Raw genomic sequence first — 25,467 nt, 5'->3', positions numbered from 1 at the left:
TGCAGAACACAAAGCACTTCGTACACGGTCATTTTGTGCCTTGTTGAGGAATGACAGGAAGTACCCCCCTTTTCTTTTTGTGCTGAAACCCACAATGCCGTTAAGGAGCGCAGAGCCCTCCAAAAGTAGGTGACACATAAGCAGGCTGCACTTCACATGCTTACGGTGGGGTTTCTTACACCTTTAAAATGTTTAAAAGATTGCCAGCGAGAGAGCAGTAAGGGATGGAAATGGTTCGTTTCTTATTCTGGGTAGATATTTCACAGGTAATTACGTTCCCCTGGGACGGTCACCTTTTCATGGTTAGGTTTTACTTCTGTGTTCTGTTGGATATGGTTCAGTATCTAAACATTTCCACTTGTCCTGGGCACGTTATAGTCTTCCTTTGGCTGGAATGAAATGATGCTGGTGGTGATACCTTGTATAAATAAAACATCTTTCCGGGCAAGTGGGCCTTTTCTCTTATAGCTTCTATCAGCCCCTCATGGTAGAAAGGGACCAAACACTTGCATGTGTTGCAGGTGGTTGTGACACTGATGCTCATGCTGCCTTTGGTATGGTAACAGCTTCTCCTCGTTGCACCAGGAGGGACCATGGTGTAGTCCACACAAACCCAGGGAAAAGCCCAAAGACTGAAACTCAGACTCTGTAAACAAAACAGGGGGCAAAAAAAGAGGCTAGCCCCCCAGTCTGGTAATTAGCAGATTTTTTTGAGGAAAACTTACGTACGAGGCAAGCCGTGGGCGGTTGTAGGACCAAATAGATCCCTGTGCCTCCTGCAGGTGCCGAAGAATTATAGAGGGTAAAGGGGCATGGGGCTCCAACTCTGCCAGGCACGGAAATTACTGATAGAATTGCCACAAATGGTGTCATTTTGCAGCATGGAATCTTGACCCTCTGAGACTTTCACTGCCACCCTTGAATGAGTGATGCTAAATAAAACATCACTTCTTTCAGACCTCAAAGGCACCACAGTGGAGGTTGGTGTGGCCTAGTCCCGTGGTCGGCAAACTGCGGCTCGCGAGCCACATGCAGCTCTTTGGCCCCTTGAGTGTGGCTCTTCCACAAAATACCATGGCCTGGGCGAGTCTATTTTGAAGAAGTGGCGTTAGAAGAAGTTTAAGTTTAAAAAATTTGGCTCTCCAAAGAAATTCCAATCGTTGTACTGTTGATATTTGGCTCTGTTGACTAATGAGTTTGCCAACCACTGGTCTAGTCTGATAGTCCTCAAAAGATAACAATGTCCAAAGCTGACAGCTGCTACTTAAAGTCTGTCTAAATGCCAATAGCAAATGTTAATAGAATGCTAGTAATTAAACTGCAAAACCATGGTGCCAGATGGGAGAGGAGGTGGGAAGCGGCAGCCACACACCGAGCGGAGAGCAGGGTAACCAGGTGGTGCCCGCCCGGTGTGTGTGTAACGCACTGTGGGAAGCTCACAGCGGGGTTGGGAGTGTGGGGTGGGTAAAGGAGGTTTGCTCAGTGTCCACTGCAGCTCCGCCAGGGAAGTGGGTGCAGGCCTGGTAAGTCGGGCGGAGAATAAAGGGAATTCCTGCCTGGGTGGAAGGCGGTCCATCCGGAGGTTTTCAAATCACGGCTTCTGGAGTTTATGCTTTCCTCCCAGGCTCAGGAGGTGTTACAAAACGAGGTTGGGAGGAAACTGTCATCTGAACATGATTGCAGGAATTTCTAGAATTTATGATAGAATCTATAGGAAGCTGGAAGACTAGGTAGTGTGTGTGCACATTAAAGGGAGACGAAGTCATCCGTTGACCTTCAGTGGGAGGCCAGGATGGCTGGGGCTGACTTTTCCGTAGGTCATAGAAGGCTCAGTGTGCTATCTTCTTCCCTATTCATGTATAGGAACCCCTCTACACACGCGTTCCCCCCCACCCCCAAACACATATCCCACACACACCACTTTAGGAGGCTCTCATGATGCCCTCCATCCTCAGTTTCTGGTTCTCTGCTCCAAATCCTGCTGCTGACACACTCGCTGTGTGTGTGTTTTGCTCTTTTGTGGTCTCAGCTTGGAGGAAGGGCTTGGCCCAAACTCACTCTCTGGCTTTCTGACTGAGGCCACCCTTTCTCCAGGCCCCTTCTGCTGCCTCCAGGCATCACTGTGATGAGGAAGTGTCACAGCTTGGACCCCATGCAGGATGCCTCACTGGCTCATTCTACAGGCTGGTCCCCCTACATCCGCCTCGGCCTGGCTCCTTGTGAGAGGCCCTGGCTTCCCCCAACCATCCCTTACTCCCCTCCTTGGCCTCTGGGCTTTGAGAGTATTCTTCTGTTGGTTTCAGATTCAAGCTGTGAGACTGGATAGGGTTCAGGAGTCAATCAAGTTCACTCCCCTCACTGTACCTAAAAGAAAATGGGATGGAGCCTGTTCCTCCAGCTCTGCACCCCCAATTTCAGGACACCACTCCTCGGGGCTCTTTTGCTGGGCTATTGGAGAGACGGGTCAAAATTTCCCCCCTTGTGTTGGCGTGGAGTAAGGTCCGTTCTTCACTCCGGCAGAAAGATAAGCTAGATGGCTCACATAATTATGTTATCAGGAGGCACTTGTGTTGTGAAACGTTACCCAGCTACTTCAAATTCCTGGACAACTTACACAAGAAAGAATTATATTTTCTCTTGAGCATAACAAAAACTGAAGATAAAACTATAAAAGCTAAGAAAGAATCTTTATTAAATTCCCACCTGGCTAGTTCAAAATGGGACATTCACAGCCATGTTGCATTCAGTGGGGACACAGGTACAAGGTTGGTAAGTTGGCATTAGAAAGATTGGCTTAAAATTAGGAAAATTGATAAATCAAGGAGGGCTATCTATTCTTGTGTGTTCTGGGCCTGATACTCTGATTTAAGAGGAAGGGAGGGGGAGTATCTTATTTTGGGAATCCTCCACTTTCCAGCCAGCCAGCTAGAAATTCCCACGTTCTGCATCGGGACCTGCTGAGGCCTGCCCCATGCTCCCCTAGGACTCTGGTCTCCTTTGGGGCTGTGTGTGCGTCACCATGTACATGGCAGCGGGAACGTAACTGAATCCCCCACACAAAGCCTGGGATGGCCGTGGGCCCTCTCAAAGGCCTGCCTGCACGTTTGTGAGGGAATCAGAATCCGTGGTCTCCCACAGGAAAGTCTGCGCGTGGTTTTGGAGGTTTTCTGTAATCGGGGCATTTGGCCAGTGCCAGAAGCACCTGTGTTTGAATCACTCCGTCCCTGTGGACAGGGCGGTGCTGCCTGGGCAAGGTACAGAGAGGCATCTTATCATTTTGGTTGTCACGGTGACTGTACGCCACTGCTGGCTTTTTGTGACGGGGACGAGGCCCGGCGGCCATGCTGCCGTGCAGTGGACATTCTCTGCGTGGGAAAGCATTGTCCCAGCCGAATGCTGTCAGTCTCCTGCGCCCCCCACAGGAAGGCCTGGTCAACACCACTCACATTTGAGGTCTAGGAGATGAGATTAGGGACAATCTGGGAATTATTTTACAACAGTTTGTCTCACACTGACCAAATAGATGGGTCAATGACAGCCAGAATATAGACAAGAAGAATTTTCTGTGTTTTTTTTTTTTTTTAAAGAGCTTGTAAAAAAAGTATTTTCTTAATAATCCCAAGAAAAGTGTTTTGTGGGGTAAGGCCAAGACTGAATAAAGACCTTATTTTACAGTAACATCTACTTGTAGCAGTCACACATCACAATGAACTGAATATAGGTCCTTCAAGGAGGATAAAAACTTCCCTTTTCAGTGCTGATGGTAGAAGTGAAGCCGCAAAAGTGCCAGAATCAAAGCTTTGTTTTTCTGAAACCGTCTATTGCAAAGAATTTATAAAACGGATATATATTCTACTCTCTTTAAAGTATATCATCTTTCAGGTGAAAATTCCAGATACTGACCTCTTCCTAAAATCGAAAGTTATATTTATCCCCATGGAAACTGTATACTATCTTAAATAAATTCATAGGCACAAGATATAGGACACTTAAATGCAGGAGCAAGGTGTCTATTTCTTGGGTGCACAGCCAGTGGAATGTTTCTGCCATTCCTCTACCCAGGCTCAGAGTCAGGAGGTTGGAGTGGAGTGGGCCTCAATTAGCATCCATCTGCTCAAAGCAGAAATGAAAGTGATGCTGTTGGTCTTTGGTGGACCACAAAAGAAGCAATAGCTTGGATCCCAGAGGACTTCTTTATGACTAAGGCTTTTTATTGTTTACTAGAAGCCCAGTGCACGAATTCGTGCACATTGAAAGGAAATTAATTAGAAGAAATATTTTAGAGGCCAGGCAGGAACTGCAGGAGGTTGGCTCCAGGGCGTGTCTGGCCCATCTCGCCCAATCCCCATTGGGGCTGATCAGAGCCGGCTGGCTAGGGAGGAACTGTGGGAGGGCTCCAAGGAATGTCTGGCCCGTTTCGCCCAGCCCCAATCCACCAGACCCCAGCAGCAAGCTAACCCTGATGGTCAGTGCACATCATAGCGACTGGTCAAGTGGTTGACCAAATGGTTGACAAAGTGGTCGACCAATTGGTTGGACACCTAGCCAGTTAGGTGTGTGTGTGTGTGTGTGTGTGTGTGTGTATTTTTTTTTTCTTTTTTTTTTTTTTCTTCCATCTCCTTGATCTCTTCTCTCCTTGGGAAAGAGGATGAGAATGAGCAGAGAAGGCAGTGTTTCCTCATGAGATGTATTTGGTTGAAAAGAACCTGCTAATTTCTGCCTCTCTACTAGCCAACACTCCCAAATCTGTCACCGTCCCACACACATACCATTCCGCCTGCCTCCGGTTAGCACTGATGTTGCATTGCGGGCAGGGGTTGCACTGAGTCCCCAGTGCTTGGAATAGCACATGGCAGGCCTTCAGTAAATATGTGCTAAGCACAGTTATACAGTTAGATGGAACCCTAAGTATAATTTGCTTAAAATGCCCCCTCCCTTTTTTTTCCATAGGGAAAATAAATACTCCTGTAAGTCAAAATTTACAACATTTTACCTCTCAAGGTATGGGGAAAGTGGCAAGAAGATTTTTTTTTTTTTAATCACACCCACAGCTAGTCAGTCTATATTGGATTTCTAAACAGAAAACCTTGTTCTGCCGTAGGCTGATTGTTACAGAGAGTAACTGTGACCTTCGCTTTTCATGCCCTGGATTATTATTGCCATCTCTGGGTACCTCCGTTGCTTTTGATCCCTTCTAAGTGAGAATGGTCAAAGGGAGGGGAGCGATAAAAGTGAAATCAGAAAATCATTTTGGTAGTTAAGGGAAGAGAGGCAAAAACCAAGATAATGGGACCAAAAGACATCTTATTTCTTTACAGACTTCTCTTTGCACAAAACTATCTAATGTGATTCATGTAAACAACATTAGGTGTAGACTCGGCCAGCTAGTTTCGGAATACAGTGGATATTTAAACAGACTACATTTATCTAAGCAGGGAGGGCTGTGGGTGCAGTGAGTCTCTCACTGGACACTGGCCAGGCAGCCCTGCCCTTCCTCTGATGGCACATAGCACGCCCATGTGTTCTGCTGACCTTTCTGTTTGTTTCCTAGTTTGACATCGACCACGAGATCGAGTTCGGATGCTCTGCAGGGGCGCTACGCAGCGCCCGAACTGGAAGTAAGTTCCGTTCCTTTTCCTGTCCTGCTTGCCTCCGAAGACCCACTTCCCAGCAAGGCTTTTTATGTTTATTTGTCTCTTTATTGATCTGCAGTCCATGAATACAATTTTTGTTCATAAAGAAATATCCTGTATACACGATGGGATTACAATCCTTGATTTCCCTCCAACAAGATTGGCCTCTCATGTGGCATCCCGCTGTCCGCCTCCCACCAGGAGCCCGGGTGGCTCTGTCAAGCTGTTCTTTGTTCTCCTGTCACAATGGAATGTGTGTGGTTTCCCACAATTTTTAGTCCATTCCTCTGTTTTATACCTGCCTGTGCCCTCCACACACAGCACAGCTGTGAGGCTATGTCCTAGCTGTTCCAGAGGAGGAGAGAAGGGTGGAGAAGGCGAGGAACCGGCATCCTCTGCATGCCACAGGGCTGAGCGCTGTCTGTACGTTAGCCTACTTATGGGTGTCAGTTCCATCAGGGGGGCATTTCACTGGGTAAAGAATTGTGAGCAATAGGTGTCCAGAGAATCATACTGCTTGGCAGATGCCAGTGGTCAGCAGAGTGTATTTTATTACCATGGAACATCCAGAGTTTAAAAAGGTCTGCCGAGACCGGTTTGGCTCAATGGATAGAGCGTCGGCTTGGGGACTGAAGGGTCCCGGGTTCGATTCCGGTCAGGGGCATGTACCTTGGTTGCGGGCATATCCCCAGTAGAGAGTGTGCAGGAAGCAGCCAATCGATGACTCTCTCTCATCGATGTTTCTAACTCTCTATCTCTCTCCCTTCCTTTCTGTACAAAATCAATAAAATACATATTTAAAAAAAAAAAAAAAGGTCTAACCAGATGGAGGCAGCCAGGAAAATTTAGCCCTGACCCCAAGAATAGAAAGAACGGGAAGTCCAGTGGTAGCTGAGACTTGTGGCACTTGCTATGTTCCAGGCACTGTTCTAGGCGCTACATACGTCATTCCATTTTATCCTCATAAAAACCCAATGAGGGTTTTCTCATCATTTTTTTTTTCTCTCTTCATTTTGCAAAGTCATTTAAACTTTTGATTTGCCAGCATACACCATGAGCCTGTGTTCCTAGCCCCTGATACCCAAGAGCTCAGATGCTGCTCCTGGCCTGGCATCCCGTCCTGGCTGCATCGTAATGGCTTTCCCTGGATTTAAGAGCCCTGGCTTATCTGATGGGCGCTTCCTCCTGCAGCTGCGTCTCTGGGGATTGTCTCTCCGGCACCCGAGCTGGAGAGAGGGAACCATTGTGAAGGCTTGTCAGTCTGCCAGCATCATTCCCCAGCTCTCTCAGTCACTGAAAAAGGAGACTGAATAAGAGAGTAAGTGAGGAGACTGAGTGAGAGAATGGTCTCTGGAAGGCAGGCATTTGTTCTCACCACCCACTGGGTGACCACCTGCTGGGGTGGTACCTTATGGTTTCAATATCCCTATTGTGCACAGAGCTAATGTGCAAAGAACAGCGAGTCTCGAAGTACCATGTGAGAGAGGATGTTTTTCTTTTTCAGAGGAAAAAGCCCAGTGTTTCCTTTGGAAGTGGAGAGCGTGCAGGACGGGAGTGGGTTTGCTCTCCTTGCATCACGTTTCACAGGGAACTCCTTTGAAAGAGAGTTAGTTTCTTGTGGAAACTTAAGCTTCTGAAGAACTGGGATCCCAGCACACTTTGTCTTGGGCCCCCTGAATAAATTAGTGAGTCTTTGGCTGTGTCACTTGATGCAAGATTCTGTCAAGGCCAGTCCCTCTATTACAAGTGCCCTTGATGTGGGAGGGAAACAGGGACGTGGCCTTGAGGTAGATAAGTGGGGTGAAGGCCTAGGCCCCCAAGTCCTTGTCCTTGGCTCTCTGTTCTTTGTAGTCAAAATATTATCAGCCAGAGTGTCCAGGACCCAGCGCTTCCCAGACCTCCTTGGGTACTTGTGTTTCTTATTTGCTTATTAGCATACTTCTGAAATCATGTAGTTATTTTTCATAACCTGATATTTTTAAAATTAAGCTTATTACGTTTAGTAAGTTAGGAACGTAGTATGAAATTTGAAAGGTCCCAAAGGCTCTTCAAAGGGAAGAGACCCACCCATCCCTGTCCCTGGCACCCCTGTGCCCTCTGAGCAGCCCGGTTTTTACAGGAAGGGGAGGTAGGCCTCCTGCTCCCAGATCCCTTAGCGTTGCCATCGCTGATTCTCTTGGCTCCACCGCCTCCTGGATATCACATGCTTCTGGTTGCCTCTTGTGAGTCATGGGCCTTGGAGTCCCCATCCCACACTCATTCTCAGCTCCTATCACTAGGCTGGTGTCCTGACCTCAGTTTCCTCAGCTGTAAGTGGGATAATAATCCCAGCCTCAAAGGCTGGAGAGGGTTTTTAAGGAAGTAACGAGTAGAGCAAAGCACCAGGAGTGAGCTCCAGGAGAGCGTGGACCTTGTCTCGTTCACTTCCCTTCTCAGGTTGAGTTTTTCAGAAGCAGCTGCCCAGGAAGTTTGATGAGCAGCGTATTAGTGAAAGGGAAGTGAGAAAAGAAAGGGAAGAGGCAGAGGGGACAGAGGTCGATGTTGAAAGGCGCTGCAGGCCGGACAAATCTCTTTTTCTCTCTCTTTTTTTTTAATATATTTTTTTATTGATTTTATACAGAGGGGAAGGGAGAGAGATAGAGAGTTAGAAACATCGATGAGAGAGAGTCATCGATCAGCTGCCTCTTGCACACCCCCTACTGGGGATATGCCAGCAACCAAGGTACATGCCCTTGACCGGAATTGAACCCGGGACCTTTCAGTCCCCCAGCCGATGCTCTATCCATTGAGCTAAACTGGCCTCGGCGGACAGATCTTTTCTGACCCCCAACGCATGCTCCAGGGAAAATATGGCTCATTGGGCCTGTCCCTTTCACCCCTGTGTGAGCATTCATTCCTGTGGTTTGTCCGGGAAGGGCTTGCCCTCCGGCAGGGTGACTTTGCTGCTGGGCAGTAACTGAGGATGCTCCTTTGAGGGCAGCTCCCGCAGCCCATTATATTTCCCACCACCAGCACGCTGAGCATCGGGAGGAGCCGGTGCTCGGTTAAAACTTTCCGAAGGGTGAAGTGTGCAGTTCCGGGCCTGGGATGGAATTCAGACGGGGCCGGCTTGGCACGCAGTGGCCTTTGATGCTTTACTGATGTGGGGAGCAGGGAGCACGTCACCTGACTGTTGGTTTTGCTCTCTCAGGTGGCTCGGTGTTGCTTTTGCTTCGGTCCCTACGGAGGTGAGTAGAGAACTTTGCACCTGGGTGGCCCTGCAGACCTGTAGCTCTAGCCTGTAGGCGTTCGGGATTCATGTACAGATAACTGAATGGTGAGGGGAGACTTTTTTCCAAAGCCAGTTTACCGTGTGCGTACTTTCATATTCTCCCCAAAGGGTTGTGAGGTTTTCTTGGTTTGTTTCGCTATTCTGGCAGGCAAGAAATCAGTCTTACATTTTGGCTCATATTTAAGTTATCCAGTGAGATTTAGAGAAGCAGAAAGTACGTTTTTTAAAGGAATGAAAATTTGGGAAATACCAAGAGGTCCTGACACCATGATTTGGACCATTTCTTTTCCTCAACTTAACTTTTCTTCTTGAATTGGAGAGTCCCGGGGGCTTGAGAACTCCTGGTCTACTCTCCCTCACTTTCTTCTGAGCTGATAATAAGTTTTGTGTTTTCAATGGCCCTTTTTTTTTTTTTTTTTTTTTTTTTTTTTTTTTTTTTTTTTTTTTTTTTTTTTTTTTTTTTCCTGCTCTATTGAATAGGGCAGCTCAGTTGGTTAGTGCGTGGTCCCCACTAGTATATGCCAAGGTTGTGAGTTCAATCCCTGGTCAGGGCACATACAAGAATCAACCAGTGAGTGCATAAATAAGTAGAACAATGAACTGATGTCTCTCTCTCTCCAATAAAAATAAATAAACTTGACTTGATATCCCAATAAGATTTAAAATAAATAAGTAAAATGAGTGGGATGTTAGGTTAACTCATCTTGTTCAGGAAGGTTGTGGGGTAGGTGGGGGTTTGTGCTTTTGGCATAGATGAAAATTGCCTTAAGGTACAAGTGGCTTTTGGCCTCTTTTCTACGAACAGCCCCTGGGTTGAAATGAGTGTGTGTCTGCTACAGCGGTCAGTGTGCGTGTGTTCACTCGCTGAGCTGGTGCTGGCTTTGTGGTTCACAGATGCTGAAGACCCGCAGAATATGAAAGAGGGGCCGGGCGTCATTTATGACGAGAAGAGAAGCACCGTCTACAGCTATTCCTATTTCCACGGAGTCTTCTTCTTGGCTTCCCTCTATGTGATGATGACCGTCACCAACTGGTTCAAGTGAGTGGCCGCCTTGGTAGGGGTGTTAGAAGGGGCATCCTTACAAAAGCAGGTGAGTCCTGTTCCTTAGGGCGCTGAGGCACAGAGCACATCTCCAGAGTCAGCTAGTGGTTTTCCAAGTCAATCAGTGCTCACCTTTACAGAAACAGTTCAAGGTTAGTCTAGCAGCATACTTTTAACCCTGGGACTTGCCAAGGCTTACTGCAACTTAAAAAAAAAAAAAAAAAAAGAAAGAAAGAAAGAAAGAAAAAAAGAAAGAAAGAAAAGGAAATTTAACTGCATATGGGTAGTCTTGAAAAACAGTAATGGTAATGGAGGAAGCACTTGGAATTCTTAAGTAATCATCTGCTTTTTAAAAATTGTATTAAATTCATTGGGATGACGACACCGGGTAATAAGATCATTGTTTTCAAGTGTATAGTTCCATAATTCATCACCTGTATACATTATCTGCCTTGTGTACTCATCCCTTTTCTACTTTTGAAAAGGGATTTTGACCTTTTTTTCTTCACCCTTTCATTACAAAAGTTGAAAACAGCTTTTAAAAAAACTAATATGGAAATATAAAAAGTAACAGTAACTCCCTCCCCTAATCACTGCTAACAGTATAGTATATATTCGTTTTCTATGCATTTACTACTTTTTTTTAACATAAATATGATTATACATATTACTTCCCTTTTGAGGTTTTTTACTTCGTTTGTTTTTTTTATTAACTTGGCAGTACATAATACACCTGACTTGTCCTGTCACAACATAGAGGCGCTTTTGAATTATACAGATTCTTTTTGCATTATTCTTTAATCCAAAGTTTATGTTGGATACGGATGTGATATAAATTAGGATACACATAGGCTAGACATTGAGGCTTAGTGTGCTTTTTTTTATTCATTCATTCCGCACACATTTGGGTGGCTCCTACGTGCCACACTGTTGTAGGTGGCAGGGCTTACATGCCAATGGGGGAGACTGTGAACCTAACCAGATACAGTGTGTCAGATCGTGGTGAGTTTTAGGGTGAAAAATGAAATGAGGAAGAGGAATAAAGAGTACCTTATGGGGTTTGGGGTGGCGGCAACAGAGTGACAGAGGATTCTTCCCAAACATCTTCCTGAGGGAGCTTCTGACGCTTCCCTGTGATCCTTTGAAAATTCCCGAGACTTTCTGGCTCAGAAAACTGAAGCAAAAAATGGATGGAGCTGTGATCAATTAGACAGATAAAAGTGTTGAGGATGTGGGAGACTACACTCCTGGGAGGATTGTAAAAATGGCCCAGCTGCTTTGGAAAACAGTTTGGCAGTTCCTCAAAATGTTAAACATACAGTGACAACATGATCGGGCAATTCTACTCCCAAATATCATATCCACGTGAAGAAAAGGCACGTGTACATCCACACAGAATCTCGTACACGGTGTGCACAGAGGCAGCATTGCTAATCACCAACAAGGGGAAGCAACCCGAATGCCCATCAACTGGTGCCGGGTAAACAGAACGTGCCGTATGAGACAGTGGAGTACTACTCAGCCAGAACGAGGCGTAAAGTACCGATAGGTGCTGGATTAAAGCAGGGATAAACCTTGAAAACATGGAGCAGAGTGAAAAAAGCCAGTCCTAAGAGGCCACATGATTCCATATGAAAATGAAAATGTCCCAAATAGGCAAATCCATAAAGACCGAAAGGAGATGGGTGAATGGTGGGGCAGGAGGAGGGGAGGAAATGGGAGGGCAGCTGAAGGGTACAGGGCTTCTTTTTGGGGCCATGAGAATGTGCTAACGTTTACTGTGCTGGTGGTCCCACAAGTCTGTGCACATGGAAGTCATTGAGCTGTGTGCTTTAAGTGGGTGTGAATTACATAAGAATCCAGTTGTTAGGAAAACCGGAAAGGCCGGAGGGGGAAAGCAGGGGGACACTTGGTGGAAGAGAATGCTCCCACGGTCCTCCTCCTACCATGACCACGATGGCTCTGTCGTCCCCACAGCTACGAGAGTGCCTACATCGAGACCTTCTTCAGCGGGAGCTGGTCCATCTTCTGGGTCAAGATGGCCTCCTGCTGGGTGTGCGTGCTGCTGTACCTGTGGACGCTGGTGGCGCCGCTCTGCTGTCCTACCCGGCAGTTCTATGTGTGAGGCCTGCCGTCTGAAGGGACGTCCTTTGAGCAAGTGTCCCAGGGGTCTGAGCATGGACGGGCGCTTTTCGAAAAGCTGGCTGGCTTCCCCTGGCTTTCAGGGGGAGAAAAATCTCCTGATGAGCTTTTTAATCCTGAAATTCGAAAAGAAACTACCAAGTTATCCTGAAAGAATTGAAAATTTCAACCACGCTGGTCCTGAGTGATGCTGATGTTTTGTATGCGTGTAACCCCTAGACACTGGGGTGGTAGTTAGGCGAGTAGTTTCCTTCTGCATGTGTTTACCAAAACCGTTTGGATCTCACAGGGGTGGAAAGTTTACCTTGTGTGGCCTCTCATTCTTCTCCTTGGAATAGAAAACATGCCAACATCTTGAGCCTTCAGTCCCTGACGGCATGCAGACCCCCGTGCACACCCGGGCCTGTGGGACCCGCACACAGCCCCCTGGTGTTTATAGGGCACAAGAGGCAGCACCTGCTTTTCACCCCACGGGTGCTGCCTCCTCCGGGCCCGCAGACGTCTCCCGTGGGAGTTGTGATGCTGGGAGTCACATCTGCCATGGTCCTTCTGTCGCCCTTCCTCGGGGTCTCCTCATCCTTCCTGGGTTCAGTATCTTTGTTATGTGACAAAGCACAGTTTGCTATCACCACCTGTGTGACCCCCTTCCTCCCCCCAGTATTATCACTACCTGATCAGAGTCACTGCAATAATTACGACTCTTATTTGTGAAATTATTCATCATGATAGAACAATATTCATGTTGTTTTCTTTGTCTGAACGATGGAAAGCTACGGTCTTACTTGTTTTTGCCGTTAACAGTCATCATACTTCAGAGCCTTCCCCGGAAGGTCGCTTCCCAGCTGAAACCTGCTGCACCCCTTTCGGTGGTAAGGTCAGCCCCCCAGTTTCTCCTTCCACCTTGCAGCCTTTGCCATGGTAAAGGCAGAGGGCTTTTGATTTCCAGGTGTGTAATGGGGCCACGCTGTCAATGTCCACTGTGGGGCTTTGGCGTAGATTTGCAGAGGTGGGGATCGTGGGCAGCGCCTCCGACAGGGCTGACCGGTCAGATACGCCGGTTAAACAAGTTGTAGACGTGACCAAGTATACTTCGAAGGAAAGGTGGGCCGATGGTGGGGCTTTTTAATGGAGCCATCACTAACTTCCACGGAAATTTCTAAAAGACATGCTTGTAAGCTAATACAAGCTAATGAGATATTGGACTTCAGGCAGCTGCCCAAGAAGATGTCCATTTTCGGTGCTGATGCTCTCAGGCAGGAAAAGAGTTTCCTTGGTGGAAAGTCTGTTAGAGACCCCAGTGGAGAGGCCTCGGGGTGCCCTGTTCGTGTCTTGCAGGAGGGAAAGACTCCTCAAGCTCCCTGGCAGAGAAGGTCTGAGGTGGATAAGATGGTCCTGTGCCCTACTGTATGAGCTGGTCAGAATTTGATCTCACGTAAAGCTGGCTTCCAGTGTGCCAAAAAGCTGGCTTTGGAAATTAGCCAAATCCTTCATTCCTACCTTTTTGCGTCCTCCGAGGAAAACAAATACAATGGATGGATTCTTCTGGGAACTTGCCTTCCTCACAGTGTCTGAGGTTCAGTGTTAAAAGGCACTTGTGTGTGAGAAAGAGCCTTTTGTCAGGCCAGGAGCTCTTTGCGCTCAGCAGTGGAAAGATGATCTGGAGCCACAAAGTGAAGAGCCGCCACGGGCAGCCCTGGTCCACCCCATGGCAGTGGAGTGTGGGCGTGGGCACAGGTGGAGGGAGTGGGGCTGGGTGTGCGGCGGCAGCAGCTTCCTGGTTGCTGCAGTGGCCAGCGCAGTGACCCAGGGCTCGGAGGAAGGGAGATGGGCTTCAGGAAAGACCACAAAAGGAGGCGGGTCAAGATCTGGGGTTGTATCAGTGACTAGCTTTGTTGTGTTTTCTTCTTGCTAGTTGGGTCTGGTAGCCAGCGATGTGACTTTGGTCCTTACAGCATGTCAGGATCAAGCAGACAAAGTTGAGTATTCCTTGACCCCCTCCCTCTGCAGAAAAGTGCCCAGGGAAACACAAAAGAAAGCCCATTGCCAACTGTCACTGAAGCTGACTCAAAAAAGCGCTTCCTTCCTTAGCTTGCCCAGCCAGGCCACGGTTTCCAGATGCTTAACACTTGGTGTGTGGCCTGTAGTTTCTTTCTGAAATTTGGTCTGACATAAGAGGCACCATTACAGTCACTGGGTTTTTTTGTTTTTAGTTTTTTTTTATTCTCAACGGAAAATGTAAGCAAGTGTATCTGAATGGTCAAGAGAGATGTGGATGTACTCTGAGGACTACGGGCATATACATTAAGTTGACGTTCATGATTATTAACTGTAATAAATACTACTCAGGTGATGAGTCAACGTTCAAATAGAGGTTTAAAGAAGCCTACGTTTTTGTGCTGTCGCTATTTAAGAAACTGGAAAAACGGTGCCAATTGCTTGGAATTGCTATAAAGATGGTGTTCACTTGATAAGTCCTTTTTTAAAATAATCGACTTTTGCTTCTCAACTTTTTGTACATAATTTAAAAAGTGCATCCCTAGAAGGTGCTGGTCAGATTCCTTTAGTAACGAAAGCCCAACAAGTTTGTAAAACTCTGTTTCCTCTGTGCTGTTCATCCCATGTGGGAGAATGTCCCCCTTTCATTCCCAAGAGTAAAACGACTGAGCGGGGGAAGGGGCTCTTCGGGAGTGTGGCCATATACCTAGCCATGCCACCTGACTGGAGGCCAGAGACTTTTCTATCAAAGCTTTCGGGCACCCTACGCTATCCTTAATGGGTCTTGCTTTTGTTGGTTTTGTTCTCTCAGTTTCTTGGGACGTGGCCTGAAGGAATTGGTTGCCAGAGATATTTGGAGTTCTTGGGAGTATAAGGAACTGTGTTCCTGTGGGCTGGGGGAGAGTGAGGTTACTGGGGACTTGGAGTTCGGTGCCCATCAGGAATGCCAGCAGTGGGGCTCCCACACCAGGTTGTTTAGTTCTAGTTCCTCAGAAGTTCCTTCATTATGGGTGACCTCTATCTAGTGCTAATTCCATCCACCCGAATAGTCACCCTCTGCCTTTTTAATACGGCCTTTCAAAATTATGTGCTTGCCCCAGCTAGTTTGGCTCAGTGGATAGAACATTAGCTCACGGACTGAAGAGTCCTGGGTTTGATTCTGGTCAAGGGCACGTACCTCAGTTGCAGGCTTGCTACCTGGCCCCAATCAGGGAATGTGTGAGAGGCAACTAATTGATGTATCTCTCACATTGATGTGTCTCTGTCTCTGCCTCTCCTCCTCCCCTCCACTCTCTCTAAAAATCAATGGAAAAATATCCTCAGTGAGGATTAACAAAAAAATTACAATTATGTGCTTAATTTTGGCCAGAAGTTTACTACCATTGGTGCTTCATATCACCTACAAAAAGGGGATTCAGAGCCTGCATTTATGCTACCTGGGCCTGTTTTCTCCCTTGACTGCCTTTCTATCGATAAATAGCCTCTCAGTTTGCTGTGCGTTCACGTCCTGCCCCTCTTGGAAAGGAAAGAGGGTTTATCCTGTAAGTAGGAAGGCGTGTCCTTGGGCTAAGACCCTGTAAGAGAACATTGGGCCTTCTTTCTTCACCCAGGAAAAGTGCAGGAGCCACTTGGTCCCTGTAGGACATCCTTAATTTGCCAATAGCACTAACTCCCTATGGCTTTGTTCTTAAGGCCATTGTGTCTCCTGCCATCTTTAATAATAAAACTTGTAAAGATTCAGATGTTTCATTTTTTACTTTTTAAAAATATATTTTTTATTAATTTCATAGAAGAAGGGAGAGGGAGAGGAAGAGGGAAAAGGGGAGAGAGAGAGAGAGAGAAAGAGAAAAATATCAATGATGAGAATCATCTATCAGCTTCCTCCTGCATGTCCCCTACTGGGGATCGAGCCTGCAACCCGGGCATGTACCCTGACCAAACCATGACCTTCTGGTTCATAGGTCAGTGCTTAACCACTGGGTCACACCAGCTGGGCAAGACTCAGACATTTTAATACAGTGTTGCATTTTAGGCAAAGATGGGCTCTCTAATGTTAGATCTACCTAATTTGTTCGGAGAGCTATTTATTGAAAAGGATCTTCTGAACTAATGCTTGACATTCTCAAGATCTTTCTCTTTTTTCTTCCTCAGTAAATCATTTGCAGAGATGTTCATTTTACCAAAGAGGCATCTTTTGTTTTGTTTGTTTTGTTTTGTTTTAAAGTAAACTTCTTTCAGCAAAATCTTAATTGGGGAAGGGTAGATTAAGAATACATATGTTCAAATTCACTTCTATAGGAGTTTAATGATATATATGTGAGTAAAATTATGGAAGAATTCTTGAAGGTAATCCTTTGATGCGAAGGATCCTGGGAAATCCTCTCAGGTAAGGAAAGCTTGTAAGATGTGTAATATATGTCTTGAGAGCTATTTATAAGAAATTTAAGAGGATTGTTTGTTTTCATTAAAGATTTAAAGTTTTTTTTTTTTTTTTACTTTACAAAGAAAACTCTACAAAAATTTTATAGTCATAACTTTGTTAATTTTTTAAACTTTTCTGAAACAATTAGCTGTGGTTATGTTTTACACTATTAGAATTTTTGAAATGTAATATGTGTGGCAAATCTACTCTGAAATGTGTATGGTCTCAGATATGATTAGAGTTTTGGTAACTTTTAAATATTTCCCCCCTTTTAGTCACAAAGACAACTATGAATTTATATTTGTTTTTTGAATGCTAATTTTTCTATGAAGCTGACCAGTCTGAAGTTGACCAGTCTTTTCCTATATAGAAAACTCAAAACTTGTTAACTCTGTACTTTAATAAAATTTAAAACTGAAAACCACGTTGTTGTTGTTTTCTCCCTTCTTTTGGACACATTTATAATTAAAGTCTTGCAAGCTGTGTTTTCCAAGATGTTGCCTTCAAATGTTAATCAACTCTCTTTTTTTAGAGAGAGTGGAAGGGAGGAGGAGAGACACACAGAGAGAAACATCGATGTGAGAGAGACACATCAATTGGTTGCCTCTCACATGGCCTCCGACCAGGGCCAGAGATCAAGCCTGACTGAAATTGAGCCCAGGATCCTCCATTCTGAGGGCGGGCTGACTCTCAGTTCACTAAGCCAAACTGGCTAGGGCAATCAACTCTCTCTTAAGCTTCTTAGAATCTATTATGTTCTCAAGAACAAAAATATAAACATGGAAACCCATGTTTTTAGCTTCTCCCTGGCTGAAAGCCCCATGTCCTTCTTTCTTCTTCATATGCTTATGCTAGTGACACACTGTCATAAATATGAGAATTGGGGTAAGTCTTTAAAGAAGGTAATGTGTGCCGAAACCGGTTTGGCTCAGTGGATAGAGCATCAGCCGGTGGGACTGAAAGGTCCCAGGTTCGATTCCGGTCAAGGGCATGTACTCTAGTTGCGGGCACATCCCCAGTAGGGGGTGTGCAAGAGGCAGCTGGTCGATGTTTCTCTCATCAATATTTCTAGCTCTCTGTTCCTCTCCCTTCCTCTCTTTAAAAAAATCAATAAAAGATTTAAAAAATAAAAAAGGAGGTAATGTGTGCCCTCCACTGTGGTTCTTTTAAAATATTTGGGTATTCTGGGTCTTCTGCATTTCCCTTTAATGTTTAGAATTAGAGCCCAGCCAGTGTGGCTCAGTGGTTGAGCATCAACCTGTGAGCCAAAAGGTCACAGTTCCATTCCCAGTTGGGGCATATACCCAGGTAGTAGGCTTGATCCCCAGTGCAGGGTGTGCAAGAGGTTCTTGCAATGGTTCTCTCTCATCACTGATATTTCTCTCTCCCTTCTCTGAAATCAATAATACATATATAGTATATTTATATATTAAAGTTTAGAATTAGATTTAACTTGTCCATTCCCTTGATTGGAATAGCATTGAGTCAGATCAGTTTGGGAAGAGTTGCCGTCATGGATAGTAACAGTAAGTCTTCTGATTTATGATTACAGCTTTCATGTATATAGATCTTTTAAATTTTCTTTAGTAGTATTGTATAACACTCCTGTTTTTATTAATCTTGATACTTCTAATCCTCATTTTTATGAGATTGGTTTCGTGAATTTTTTTGTGTTTCAATAACAAAATTTACCATCTCAACTGTTTAAAGTGTGCAGTCAGTAGGGTTGTCTATATCCACGTAGTTGTGTAGTCAATCTCCACTTTTGGTCTCGGTGAATTTGTCACTTGCTCAGTTTTTTCCCCGCGTTTCTTCCCTGATAGATGCTTTGGATGTTTTATCCATCCCAGACGTACGTACTTTGGGATTCACCACTTTTTGTGGTAAATGCTGTCCATGGGTTTTGGGTTGTGTTCTTACATGAGGTTTCAGGAATCTCCATTCACTCTTGAGTTGAACTGCACTAAGACTTTCACACACACCTTTTCTCAGACACTGATTTTTAGGGTCATTGGTAATCTCCATGTTGCTGAATTCATTGTCCTCATCTTTTTTATTCATTTATTTTTAATATATTTTATTGATTTTGTACAGAGAGGAAGGGAGAGAGATAGTTAGAAACATCGATGAGAGAGAGTCATCGATCAGCTGCCTCTTGCACACCGCTTACTGGGGATATGCCCGCAACCAAGGTACATGCCCTTGACCGGAATCGAACCTGGGACCCTTCAGTCCCCAAGCCGACGCTCTATCCATTGAGCCAAACCAGCCTCGGCTCATTGCCCTCATCTTATTAGACCTATTGGACTAACATGGTTAGCTCAATTACAAACCTTATTCAGACTTAACTGATTTTTACATTCACTTATCCCCACATTTGAAAGTGATTATTGTAGTTATTCTGTTTCTGTTCACATTGCACTTAAAATCATTAGATTTTTTTAGTTCTTAAGTCTTTGCTCCCACAAAACCACACCCCAGGAATCACCCCAGGAACATCGTCCATCCATGACTGGCCTGACTTAGTTCTTAGCGCCTCCTTTTGGGTCATACTAACTTATTCCAGGTTGAAAGGCCTGATTTGCAGCTGAATAGTTTGCTCAGCCTGCTCCCCTTCAAAAATGGTTGAGAGCCCAGTTACTTCAGTTTAAACTATTATATTATTATAGTGCAAGCTGGTTGTGCTTCTGTTCAGTTCTCTTAAAAAACATTGTGTTGTCTGTGAATCTTCACTACGTTAACTAAAAACCATCCCCACCAATCTTTTCCAGATACAGCACCCCTCCACTTTGGACTATAGGCAGAGTGTGATATATCCATATTCTTGCACACGCTTTGCTCTGTTGCCTAGCTGAGATTAGGAGGCACACTTTTATAATTCTTAGAAACCTTTTTCCAGCCAGGAGTACAAGAGTAGCATTTTCTGAGATCTTAACAAGGGGCTTTATCTTGACCCTGAGGTCATATTTATAAATATTTTTTATTTAATCCTATATACACAAATTGTTATTTTAACCTTTGAGGTCACATTTTACTTGTGGCATCTTAGAAATTATAAGTAGGTAATAAAAGTGTTGTTAAAAGATACTTCATTGATCTTTTAAACAAAATTAATTAAATAAATTAATTTAATAAAATTATTAGATAAAATTTAATTAAATAAAATTAATTTAAAAATTGCAAGGTGTCTCCCCCCCCCCCCCCAAATATATATACAGACTTTAATAGCTGATAACTCAATTTTCATTCCTTTTCAGGTTTAACTGATTTGAAATAATGGGTGAAGCCAGACTAAGCTTTGAACAAAGAAAATTTGTCTACTAGACTTTTTTATGGGGATATATAAAAGATAAAGTTTAAGGTACAAAAATGGCAACAGTTGATGAACAAAATTATTCTTGATGTTTGCAATTCCATTGCTTGACATTATCAGCAGTGCCTGGACCAGGACAGTCATCAGTTTGAAAACAGGCATTGACCAAAAAAATTTATTCATTTCTGTAGATTCTTTTTAATTTTGAAACTGAACTGTATGTTAAAAAAACAAAACTCTCTTTATAATCATTCCAAATGTGTATACATTTTTTGGAGAATATATGTGTATATGGTGCAATCCAAATCCTGTGTGTATGAAGTATTACAGAAAAAATTGTTCAGGTAGCTGATATAATGGTAAGACTTTATTCAAGACTATTGCAATGGGGGTTTTGCAATAGGGCAGAGAGCTTAGGTTCAATTCTGAATACGAGGACAAGTGGGGATTTATGGCCAGTGAGCAGAGGGAGGGGATACATCAAGGTAAGGGGATTCTTGCTAAAGGTAGGTCAAGGATTTTTACATCAAAGGTGGGGGATGAAGAACTTGATCAGATTTCAAGGGTGGGGGCACTCTTGCTAAGACTGGGCCATATAGGCATGGTAAGGACAGGATGGCCACGGAAGGCCAAGGTCAAGGCTGAGTCAAGAAGAGGGCTCAGAGGAGCCTGACTGAAGTTTGGGCAAGGAGAGGGTCTTGGTTAGGACATACACCTCGCCCACTCAGAAAACGTGCCCGAGTGTTCACCTCCTATTTTGTCTCCACAGCAGCATCCACACCCTGCTGTTCCCCTCCATATTTTTGGAATTGTTCTCAAGGTTAGAGCAGGCGCAGCTATATTTTCATTGACCCAGGAGTGGACTTTCCATCTACGCTGGCCAATCAGCCTCTCTGGAATTTGGACTTGGAACTGACAGCGCAGCTTTAGGCTGGCCGTTAACTTGAACCGAGGAGTTGGGAAACTTGAAAGATGTTGTTAGTGACTATTTCAGGCATTATGGAAAAACCACTTTGCAGGGAGACGGAAGATTAAGGCGGATGTGCAGAGCAACTGTGAAAGAAGAGAGTAGGGATAGGGGACAGAGAGAAAGAATGGATTTCTTAAGGTGACCCAGTCCCCAGTTCTGTTACATTTCAGAGGCTCAGCTTAATCAATGATGATAACTAATGTTTATTGAGCACTTGATGTATTTCTTGTCTTGTATAATTATTACAGTGATCTTATAGATGTTCTCATTTTACACATGAGGAGAAAAATCAAACTTCTTAAAATTCTTAAGTGCAGTTACAGAGGCTGCCAAATCTCACCCTTCTCTCCTCTTTCCCATCCTTTTCCTTTGCCATCCCCAACCTCCACCCACCCACCCACCCCCATTCAAGGTCTTCCCCTTTAGGTCAGTTTTCCATTTTTCTGTGGAGAGCTTTCTCTTGGTTTCTCTGTTTGGATGATGATTATATTAGTAAGGAATTGCAGTTGAGTAACAGACTGGACCTCAGTAACTTAAAAACCTTGGGTTTGGGCTCTAGCTAGGTTGGCTTGTTGAATAGAGCATTGGGTTGTGAACTGAAAGATTCCAAGTTCGATTCTGGTCAAGGGCACATGCCCAGGTTGTGGGCTCAATCACCAGTGGAGGACTTGCAGGAGGCAGCCAATCCATAATTCTCTCTCATTATGGATGTTTTTCTCTCTCCCACTTCCCTCTCTAAAATCAATAAAAAATATTAAAAACAAAACAAAACCAGAAACCTGGAATTTGGGTTTAAGGATATGAGACCAAAGGTTACTGTGAATTACTGTGGCCTCCAGAGGCTGCTTTGCAGACCCATCTTATTTACATTCCAGGCCAACGACCAAGGAAGGGCTGAGGGCTCCCTGGGGAGAAGCAACTTGGACATTTTAAGGCAGGAAATTTGAGGGTCTGGAATATCTTGGTATTGCCAGAAAATAAGAATACTTTCAAAAACCCCTTTATAACAAGCTAAGTTATGTCTAGTAATTGTTACAGTATTTTGTGTGTGTTTTTCTGCCTTGTAAGGTGAGTGAAAAGACTTATAAATAGGACATAAAAATAAAAATTCAGAAGAAGATAGAGGTAATCAAATTTGAAATCATTGTTTAAATGTTTAAGTTATAATTTATTAAATTTATAAGGTAAAACTTTAGATTTAGTGTGTTTTAATTGTTTAGGAAGATTGTTATGTTTCTCTCTCATCGATGTTTTTAGCTCTCTATCCCTCTCCCTTCCTCTCAGAAAAAATTAATAGAATATATTAAAAAATAAAATTTTAAAAATTATAAATTTCTTTTGGATAAAATAGGCAATGTATAACTAATTTGTGGTTTTTAATATAGGAAGGATGAAATGTGTAAAACTGTTTTAGAAAGATATAACACAACATTGAAGAAAAATAATATACAATGGAGAGCTTGTATTTTTTTTAAACTTTTTTAAAAAATTGATTTCAGAGAGGAAGGAAGAGGGAGAGAGAGAAACATCAATGATGAGAGAGAATTATTGATTGGCTGCCTCCTGCATACTTGGGGATCTCACACTGGGGATCGAGCCCACAACTAGGCATGTGCCCTTGACTGGAATCAAACTTGGGATCCTTCACTCCTTAGGCCGACGCTCCATCCACCAAGCCAAACCGGCTAGGACTGGAGAGCTTGTGTTTTACATCCTGTCTGCTTAAAAAAGAGTGGCTATGAAATGGAATGTGTTTGTTAAATAAATAGATAGATAGATAATCAGTAAGTGATGAATGTTGGCTAGTTGTGGGGAGCATAGTCTCCCAATAGCTTAGAGACAGCCTGTGTTACCAGATGCATTCTTTTGTGGTTATCTGGCTGATGTCATGCGATCTGACTTTCGCCAGTAGGGAAGATTATATTTCTCCTTGGCAGGAAACTTCATATTGAGTACATCTTGGATCTCATTGCATATTGTCACAGCAAAACCTCAGTGCTTAATTGACTCTTCATTTGCTTCTGGCTTTATAGTCAGTACTGATCGTACTGATCTTACTAGTTTATAATCCAATTGGATCTCTGCCTGGTTGTTTTTTCTGTCCCAATTCTACTTGGTGGTCCAGATTAACTAGTTTTTAGTTCTCCCCCCAACCCCACCCTCTTGGTTTTTCAGTGTAGTCAACTGAATTTTCATAAGAATGACCCGGAAGCATTCTTTTCTTCCTCTGAAAAATAGGTATGGCGGAAGGAAATGAAGACTCTCTAGACAAGAACAATAAAGGCTACTTGAGCAGGGGAGTTGGCCATCTTCACTTGCACCTGGCAGACTCAAAGGCAGACGGGCGTGGAAAAGCTTTACAGTAGGAAAAAAGGCAGACTTCCTCAGGCTCTGATTGGCTGCTGGTGGCACGGGGAAGCTATAGGCGGCTTACTAGCAGTGGGGCACCCTGTGTTATTGATCAGAAGGCACTTCTAACTTTCTCCATTCAGTCCTAAGTTGGCAGTAGGGACAAAGATGAGGGAAGCTGTGAGTTATAATCATGTCCTGGCCATTTGGGGTTGATTGCTACAAAGGTTATTATATGGCTTCCTGGACTAGTTACTCTAGGTTGTGGATCAGAGTTCTTTTTTTTTTTAGAGATTTCATTTTTAAAAAATATATAGTTTATTGATTTTTTTTACAGAGAAGAAGAGAGAGGGATAGAGAATTAGAAACATCGATGAGAGAAAATCATCGATCAGCTGCCTCTTGCATACCCCCTATTGGGGATGTGCCCGCAACCAAGGTACATGCCCTTGACTGGAATCAAACCCGGGACCTTTCAGTCCACAGGCTGACGCTCTATCCACTGAGACAAAAACAGTTTCAGCAGAGTTCTGTTTTTATGTATGAGCAAGCCAATGTCCATATGTATGTTCCATAGTTCATAATGAGACCTCCTTTACTGGGAGCTTTAAAAACTTAAGTTTGCCTAGTTAAGGAAGGGGGATCATTGGCCCTCTGCAATTATCAGTAACTTTTCCTTTCTCTTGTTTGTGTCAGACATCATTGTCACCTTCATTGTTTCTAATATGTCGAGCACCTAATGTGTGCTAGCGACCAGGCCAGCCTTTGCTATAAATGAGGAAACGGAGGCTCAGAGGTGAATTCCCATCTGTGGTAGTTCAGCCAGTAAGTGACACAGCGAGAACCAGGAATAAGGCAGGATAAGAGGAAGTTAGGGGAAACACCTGACAAGTGGGGTGAGTAAGGGGGAGCTGACATCCTCTTACCAGAGCCTCTACTACTGGGCAAGGCCAAAGGGAAACAACTAGTGGCAGGAAACCCCTCCCACCCAGAAGGTAGAATCAGAGTTTGGCACCACAAAGCTTGGAGACACCGCCCCCCAACCACATAAAACCCCAAGAACTAAGTGGCCACGTGCACAGCTCCCTCTCCAGTTGGCCCGTGTCCCCTCCGCTGCACATTTTTTGCTTCTTTCACAGTGGCCCCTGTGCCTGGCCTCTTTCTTTTTCTCCACTCGAATAAAACATGCTCTATTCTCTCTGTTTCATCCTTGAAATCTTTCCTGGGCAAGTCAAGGACCTGACTTAGGACTGACTGAGATTGCCCAACAAGGGAAAGGTCCCGAACTGGGCAAGGGCAGGGGCAGGCGCAGGGCCAGCTCCCAGCTCCAAAGTGGTCAGTCAGCAAGGTCTGTCTGCCCTGAGTCTCCCTAGGTCACTTGCCCTTTTAGAGTTCACGTTCATGCTTAGTCATTGTAGTTAAGGGCTCTGCCATTTCAGGGGGCCAGAGCCAGAGAGTGTGTGTGTGTGTGTGTGTGGGGGGGGGGGGGGCGGAAGAGTAACAGTCTCCAGGAACCTGAGTCTTCTGGTACTGTTCAGCGGTCTTCAATCAGTGGGCAACAAGAAATTTTAAAACATGCAATACCTGACTTTAGTCAGAGGCACTGGCCTCTTTTCCCTTAAACTGAGAAATTAAAAAATGACAACAGCCAACACAATAGCTGTTTGATGAGAATGAATCAAATTATACCTGTGTGTGTGTGTGTGTGTGTGTGTGTGTGTGAGAGAGAGAGAGAGAGAGAGAGAGAGAGAGAGAGAGAGAGAGAGAGAGATATTTTGGTGTGCCGCCAAATGTCAGTAATTAGTTTGTGTAAGCCAGAGAAAAAAGGTTGAGAATCTCTGCTGTAGAGGATGGCCTTCCCCACCAGGCCAGCAGGGGCCCGGCTCTGCGATGGTGGTGGAGTGAGTGACCAGCTGGGGGAGTGAGTGACATCCTCTGGGAGGTGAGCCACCAGTTCCCGGGTTCTGTTGCTGAGCTTCTGCCCTCAGTGGTGGAGAGAGCAGGGGAGGACGCCATTCCCCTCCCTTTGTCACCCTGGAGCACGGAGATACCACGATGTGCAGGTCCCAGAGAGGGAAAGGGGGAGAGTGGGCTGGAGTAGCTGCAGCATTTGTAGTGATCTGGGCTGACCGGGCCTGCTCACCCTCTGCTCGGTGAGAGGATGTTCATTTCTATCCCTTTCCGGCCAGTTCTATGGATGGAAGGCCCAGGTGAAAAATACCCTCAGCTCCAGAGGGAATGGGAAATCTCTGGCTCTGACAGGAGAGCCTGGTTTAAAGTTTATGATGGTGATTGAATTTAACTTGCTTTTTTTCCAAGGAGGAGAGAGA

The 25,467-nt window shown here is 44.7% G+C and overlaps 1 protein-coding gene across 5 annotated transcripts in view; it reads left to right on the top strand.

The window, feature by feature from the left end:
- Nucleotides 1–14,673, top strand: part of SERINC5 (serine incorporator 5) — a 96,999-nt gene extending 82,326 nt beyond the window's left edge. For all 5 annotated transcript variants that reach the window (XM_036408803.2, XM_036408801.2, XM_036408804.2 and 2 more), the window contains 4 exons: nucleotides 5,552–5,618; nucleotides 8,824–8,860; nucleotides 9,799–9,943; nucleotides 11,924–14,673. In XM_036408803.2, coding sequence (XP_036264696.1) covers nucleotides 5,552–5,618; nucleotides 8,824–8,860; nucleotides 9,799–9,943; nucleotides 11,924–12,071 — 397 coding nt within the window. In that variant the 3' untranslated portion in view covers nucleotides 12,072–14,673. The remainder of the gene's footprint in view (nucleotides 1–5,551; nucleotides 5,619–8,823; nucleotides 8,861–9,798; nucleotides 9,944–11,923) is intronic.
- The last annotated feature ends 10,794 nt before the right edge of the window (nucleotides 14,674–25,467 follow it).

The sequence above is a fragment of the Pipistrellus kuhlii genome, unplaced genomic scaffold (assembly GCF_014108245.1).
Source record: "Pipistrellus kuhlii isolate mPipKuh1 unplaced genomic scaffold, mPipKuh1.p scaffold_m20_p_4, whole genome shotgun sequence".
NCBI classification, from domain to species: domain Eukaryota; kingdom Metazoa; phylum Chordata; class Mammalia; order Chiroptera; family Vespertilionidae; genus Pipistrellus; species Pipistrellus kuhlii.
This window is presented reverse-complemented; position numbering and strand designations above follow the sequence as displayed.